The sequence below is a fragment of the Myotis brandtii genome, unplaced genomic scaffold (genome assembly GCF_000412655.1).
Source record: "Myotis brandtii unplaced genomic scaffold, ASM41265v1 scaffold1556, whole genome shotgun sequence".
Lineage (NCBI taxonomy): Eukaryota > Metazoa > Chordata > Mammalia > Chiroptera > Vespertilionidae > Myotis > Myotis brandtii.
In genome coordinates, this window is record NW_005355648.1 from 50034 (window position 1) to 56215 (window position 6182).

The 6182-nt window shown below is 58.0% G+C and overlaps 1 protein-coding gene across 3 annotated transcripts in view; it reads right to left on the bottom strand.

The window, feature by feature from the left end:
- BTN1A1 (butyrophilin, subfamily 1, member A1) overlaps window positions 1-6182 on the bottom strand; it is a 16827-nt gene extending 10645 nt beyond the window's left edge. The window contains exons 1-6 of one of the 3 annotated variants that reach the window (XM_014536028.1): window positions 6122-6167; window positions 3949-4296; window positions 2882-3160; window positions 2405-2584; window positions 1942-1962; window positions 1823-1849 (exon numbers count right to left, since the gene is read on the bottom strand). In XM_014536028.1, the coding sequence (XP_014391514.1) occupies window positions 1823-1849; window positions 1942-1962; window positions 2405-2584; window positions 2882-3160; window positions 3949-4255 (814 nt within the window). In that variant the 5' untranslated portion in view covers window positions 4256-4296; window positions 6122-6167. Of the gene's footprint in view, window positions 1-1547; window positions 1850-1941; window positions 1963-2404; window positions 2585-2881; window positions 3161-3948; window positions 4377-6121 lie in introns of those variants that run through there. The other 2 variants (XM_005861718.2, XM_005861719.2) reach the window with 2 other exon arrangements.

The following is a 6182-nucleotide window of genomic DNA, read 5'->3' on the forward strand; positions in this document are numbered from 1 at the left end:
GGAGAACGGGCTCGGGGAGAGGCGGCCCCAGCGCGTGCGCTGCAGGGAGCGCTCCCTCTCTCTCCGCATCCTCGCCCCCCCAACCTCTTTCTCGCCGGGACCTCTGACCTCGGGACTCTCCTTAGCCGGGAACTTGCAGAGACCCCGTCCCCGCCCCACCCCCAGGGAAGCCATTCGGGCGGACCGCTCCCCGCACACACGCGGGCAGAAGGGGCCCGGATGGGTCCTCGGCGTCCGCCGGGTTAACCGGGTGGCGGCGACATACGTGACGGACAAGGGCTCCCTTCAAAGGGCGAAGGAGGACAAGGCCCCCAAAGCCACTGCCCCCGAGAGGCGAGCCCGGCAGAGGCGGGGCCCGCTCCCACCGGCTGTGCGCTAACACCTGCGCCCAAGGGACCTCTCCCGGTACAGGAGGTGCCTAACGGCGCTCCGCAGACCTCCCCACCTGCCCTTCCGTGACTGAACCGGCCGGCGTCCGTCGTGTTAAAATGCCTTCTCCCTCCCCCATCTTGTATGTCCAACGGTGACAGTTGTGAAATTCACCTAAAGAGCAAAGGCCCAGCCCTCGCTGGCTGGGCTCAGCGGATAGAGCGACGGCCTGCGGACTGAAGGGTCCCGGGTTCCAGCCGCATCAAGGGCAGGTACCTTGGCTCAGGCTCGAACCCAGGCCCTGGTTGGGGGGTACGTTTGGAGGCCACCAGTCGATGTGTCTCTCTCACACCGGTGTTTCTCTCCATGTCGCTCCTTCTCCCTTTCACGCTCTCTAAAGGTCAGTGGGAAAATGTCCTCAGGTGAGGATTAACAATAAATAAATAAACAAACAAACAAGGGCCAAGCGCCGTGGTGTCTGCTAAAACCTGGACTCTGGTGCCTTCAGCAGAGGGCGCTGAGTCACACACAGCGCAGGGAACTCATAGGCCGCTGCGGGCTCCCACCTGCCCAGGCCCCGTCCCTGTGGGCTGCGCCCAGCATCAGGGCTCCCCTGGGCAGGGAGGCGTTTCCTGAGGCAGCTCCTGGCAGCTCCCTGCAGCCCGCACCTTCCCCGGGTTACATCTATCTCAGCCAGCAGTGTCCTCTCTCACGCAAACCCCGGGTCCAAAGAGTCCCGACCACTGAACCATAACCTCCGGGAGGTCCGCTCTGTGCTTGACCTGCTTGCCCTCCCATAGTCAGGGATGAAATGACACTGAAAAGCAAAGGCAGGAAAGTGGCTCCTCTCCCGCTCCTGCTGGAGGCAGGACAGCAATTTCTCTGCTGTTCATATTCCCCCTGAGGACCGGGCCCAGCCCTCGGGGACACAGGAGTCACTCCCAGAACTGGTTTTCGAAGCAACTGCAGGCACACAGACCGAGACTGAGGAAAGGGTGGTTCCCTCAATGCAAAATCAGGCCTGGCTCAGGGGTTCAGCATCGGCCCATGAACCAGGAGGTCACAGTTCCATTCCTGGTCAGGGCACGCGCCCGGGTTGTGGGCTGGATCCCCAGTTCGGGGCGTGCAGGAGGCAGCTGATCAATGATTCTCTCTCATCATTGCTGTTTCTATCTCTCTCTCCCTCTCCCTTCCTCTCTGTGAAATGAATAAAAACACCTTTTTAAAAAAACGAGGGTGGGAAGGAAGCGAAGAGTTGACATCAGCCCCGGGAATTCCTGTGGGAAAAGCTGGGATGCCACTGGGTGGGGGTGGGATGCTGCGAGTGAACTGACCCCAGCCCAGGCCCCCCCCCCACACACACACACTGTGGCCCTGGTGCCCCTCAGCGTACCCGTCCCTTTGGCTGGCTAGTGGGGGAGGCTCAGGAGGTGAGGGACAGCCGGGTGCTCACCCGCATGTAGGAGGCCTCTTCTCCATCCTGCAAGGGGACAGACAGTGAGCTTCCCGAGGTGACCGAGACCAGCAGGAAGCACGCGGTGCACAGGGCCATTCAGGAAATGCGAGACTTACGCAATTCTTCCCGAAGTTGCTCTGAAAAAATAAACAGAAACACACGGACGCCCTCAACCTGTGTAGTTCTCTGCACGTGAGTCGTTGGTAAACAAAGGCCTAGCTCTTTCTGTGAATCCCCCCTCCCCCACCTCTGAGGAAGTGCCAGGTCCCAGAAAGGAGGTAGACCAGGTGGCTGGACTGTCTTGGCTCAGTTAAGTTTGCTTTCTTTCAGCAACAGGGTGCTCTCTGCAGCCAGGTGGGTGGATGTAACATCTGAGGAAGGCGAAAGGGAGCTGGGGGGGAAGGGGGGAGGCTGGGACTCAGAGCCCCAAGCCCTGACAGTCCCGTTTGTCCTCTGTCCCCCAGGCTCCTGCAGCCCAGCAGGGTCATGGGAACGGCAGTGAAGTGCCCTCTTACTCGTTCACTTTTTGTTAGCCGTTCTTTCTCTCTTTTCCCACACGTTCTTGCCCCTGTTCCTTACGAGCCATTTCTTTCTCTTTATTTTCAAGGTCTTTTTCCAGGGACAGAGCTTCTTTTCTCCTGCGGAGTTTCCTGATGAGACAGATGCTGCCGAGGATGATGACGAGGAGGAGCAGAGCAGGCAGGACGACAGCCAGGGCCTCCATCCAGGGGAAGGGAGACGAGCTGGGGATCAAGGGTTCTGGAAGGGGGGCCAGAGAAGTCCCAGTGAGTGAGGCCAGGGAGGTCCGGGGTGAGAACCATCACAGGGAGGAAAATCAGATTTACCCTCAGAGAAGAGGCTCCTACTCCTGAGTTTTGAGAATATTTGATGTTCCCCTTGTGATGCAGGGAGAGGCCTCAGCTCAGCTGCTGCCCCAGCTCTTCAGGGCCCAGGACCCTCCCACTGCGGCCCCTCCCCCAGCCTCACTGGGGCTCCCCTCTGTCTGCTGAGGACCCTGCCCTCATGGGCTGGGCCCCCAGAGGGCAGGGAGCGAACCTGGAATGAAGATCACAGAGTCCTTCTCCTGGCCGAGCAGCGTGTTGTTGACGGAGCAGGACATGTTCCTCACGGAGCTGTCCACGATCACGGCCAAGGTGACCGTGAAGAGGCCGTCAGCATCCTGGGCGTAAGCCTCCTCCAGGGCAGGCGTGACCTCACCATACGGGTCCCTCCACACTGCGTGGGGCTCGGGGTACCACCCTTCCGACGTGCATTCCAGCCGGATGCCCCCATCCTCATGGCCCTTCATCTCAATGAGGGGCTTGGAGCCCAGGCCTGGGGACAGATAAATACGTCTAAAACCACTACTTCTGAAGCACGTTCCTGGTAAAGACGTTCAGAGATCTCTAAGGAGCAGCATCAGCACTATCTGTGGGGTTTAGGACGCATGGAACTGAGCATCTCGGAGGGAAGGGGGGGAGGGCGGTGGGTGGGAGGTGATCAACCAAAGACCTTGTATGCATATGTGCATGGCCCACGGCCACAGACAATAGGTGGTGAGGGCCTGGGGTGGGGAGGGGTGGTCTGGAGGGGGTCAATGGGAGGAAAAGGGGATATATGCAATATTTTCAATAATAAAGGTTTCTTAAAAGCTGTAGGGATTAAACGTTCTCCCTGCTCAAGGCTCCCGCTGTGTTCTGTGTGCTTCTCAGGACTCCATGCCCACAGCTCAGCAGCCAAAGCCACTGGTTGGGTCCTGGGGCAGGAGGAGGCTGTCCTCCGAGGTTGAAGGGAATTCTAGGCAAAAACCTACTGGACGGCTTGACTGGCGTGGCTCAGTGGTTGAACATCGACCTATGGACCAGGAGTTCATGGTTCGCTCTCCTATCAGGGCATATGCCTGGGTTGCATATGGGGGGCGTGTAGGAGGCAGCTGATCAATGATTCTCTCTCATCTTTGATGCTTCTTTCTCTTCCTCTCCCTTCCTCACTGAAATCAATAAAAATATATTTTAAAAAATATATATTAACAACAAAACAAAAAAACCTACTGGGCTGCCGGGGGCCTAAGGTTCAGTGAGTTGCTCTGTGAAAAAGCCACCGAAGGGAGTGACACGACGCACCTGCCACCACCAGGCGCACGGTGGCCTCGTCGTAGGACCTGCCTCGCTGGAAATAGCAGCGGTAGACGCCGTCGTCGTGGGCTGTGACGTTGTGAATGACGAGGGCCACCCTCCCCTTGCTAATGTCCTCGCTCACAAAGGTGGTCCGTCCGCGGTACTGTGCCATCTGCTCCTCGGGCCTCTCGCGCCCGCCCATGTACACCAGCACTGCCGGGGAGAGCCGAGCCCGGCACCACCGCACCTCCATGTCCTCCGCGCTCTTCTCGGGCGACAGGTGGCAGCGGAGCACGGCGTGTTCTCCCACCATGGCCAGGATGGGCTCGTCCGGTCCCACGACTGTAAACTGGGCTGCACGACAGAGGCACCGGCTCAGGGGGGGCACCGGCCATTGGACGTCGAGGGCAGGAAAGTGACAGGGGCCTTACAATCTGGCAGACAGAGCAGCTGAATTAATCGGAAAAGTAATCCTATTATTTTAAATCTTAGAACACAGATACTTATGTGAACAGGGGGTTAAGTTTTTCTTGTTTCCCTTTCAAGCCCTGTGCGAAGTGATTGGGGAGGTGACTCAGCTGTGAGTCCAGGGAGCAGAACCCATAAGCTGGGTCACCAGGAGCCAGAACACCATCTCAGCAACAGCATCTCTGACCCAACAGGAGTCAAAACATCATCTCAGCAACAGCATCTCATTGCCTGGGGACTGAGGACAAGAGCTGACAGCTGAGACCCCCAGGGCTGCACACAGCACCCCAGCCCCTTCCCCTTTGTAGTCCTGTCCCTGCACTTGCTGGGAGACAGGACTCGATGGGTGTAAGCGCCCTGCCTACTGGGTGGGCCGCCTTCTCAGTAAACACCTTATGGGACTCAACCCTGCCTTTGTGATTGGACACAGCGACAGGCAGCTGAGCCCACCTGGGGGTTTCCCGGTAACAACAGGAAGTGGCTCTTCTCGGGGACAGCTACTCCTGGGCTGAGGGGTCTGGGGGCCAGTCGCTGTGGCTGGCTGGAGCTAGGGACGCCTAGTAAGTACCTACCGAGGCGGCTAATGCTTGGTGAACAGAACACAGAGAGGCCCACACGGAGATCCTACAGACCCTGTGCTTAGAGCTGTCCTGTTCCCCAGTGCAGCCCCGGCCTGGGGGGAGGTTGGGACTGGAACTGTCCAACAGGGTAGCCGCCAGCCAGTCCCAACTGAAACCTGCTGCCAGTGTGAAATGCATACACAGCCCTGGCCGGTGTGGCTCAGTGGACAGAGCGCCGGCCTGACCTGAAGGGTCCCGGGTTCCATTCCAATCAAGGGCAGGTACCTTGGTTGCAGGCTCCTTCCTGGCCCAGGTCCTGGTTGGGGCATGTGCAGGAGGCAACCAATCAATGAGTTTCTCTCACATGGATGATGTTTCTCTCTGTCTTTCCCTCTCTCTTCCACTCTCCCTAAAAATCAATGGAAAAATACCCTCCCGTGAAGATTAACAACAACAACAACAATTTGAATGAGGCCCCGCTGGGGCAGCCAGTTGTGGGGAAGCACGGGATTGGCTGGAAGGTCTGTGAGGAGGGTTTTCCGAAAGGTCAGGGCTCTGAGGGGACCTTGCTGAAGGCGGCAGCCCCTACCTTGACTTTTCCAAACAAGTCCGATCCCCGGGGTGTTCTGCTAAAATCTCTATGTTTAGTCTTTAAGACCCGACCTTGTAGAAGCATGTGCTTCCTCAAGGATGCCTACCCTGCTGATTGTATCCAGAGGCTAATTTTAGTTCAAGCTGTTAGGACAATAAAAGCCAACCAGGCAGGCGAACAGGGCTACCTGGTGGCGATAGCCAAGTGGGGCCTTAGCCTCTTTCACAGAAACATGTGTTAGTAGAGCATCTGCTCATCCACCGCTCAGGGTCTTTCGGCCCCGGCAGCCAATCAATGATTCTCTCTCATCATTGGTCTCTCTCTCTCTCTCTCTCTCTCTCTCTCCTCTCTCCTTTCCTCTCTGATAAAGTTTGAATTATATTTTGGTTACTTGGGGGTTATGTGCCTTTGAACTGGAGGTGCTGGTGTGAACTCAACGAATAGGTGCACGAAGGTGTGAGCACACACAGAGGGAAGTGTGGCAGCCCCCACCTGAGACCGGCCTCCACCTGAGACCAGCCCCCACCTGAGACCAGCCCCACCTGAGACCAGCACCCACCTGAGACGAGCGCAGACAGGCCGAGGAGGGGGAAGAAGAGCAGGGGGTTCGGCGGGGAGAC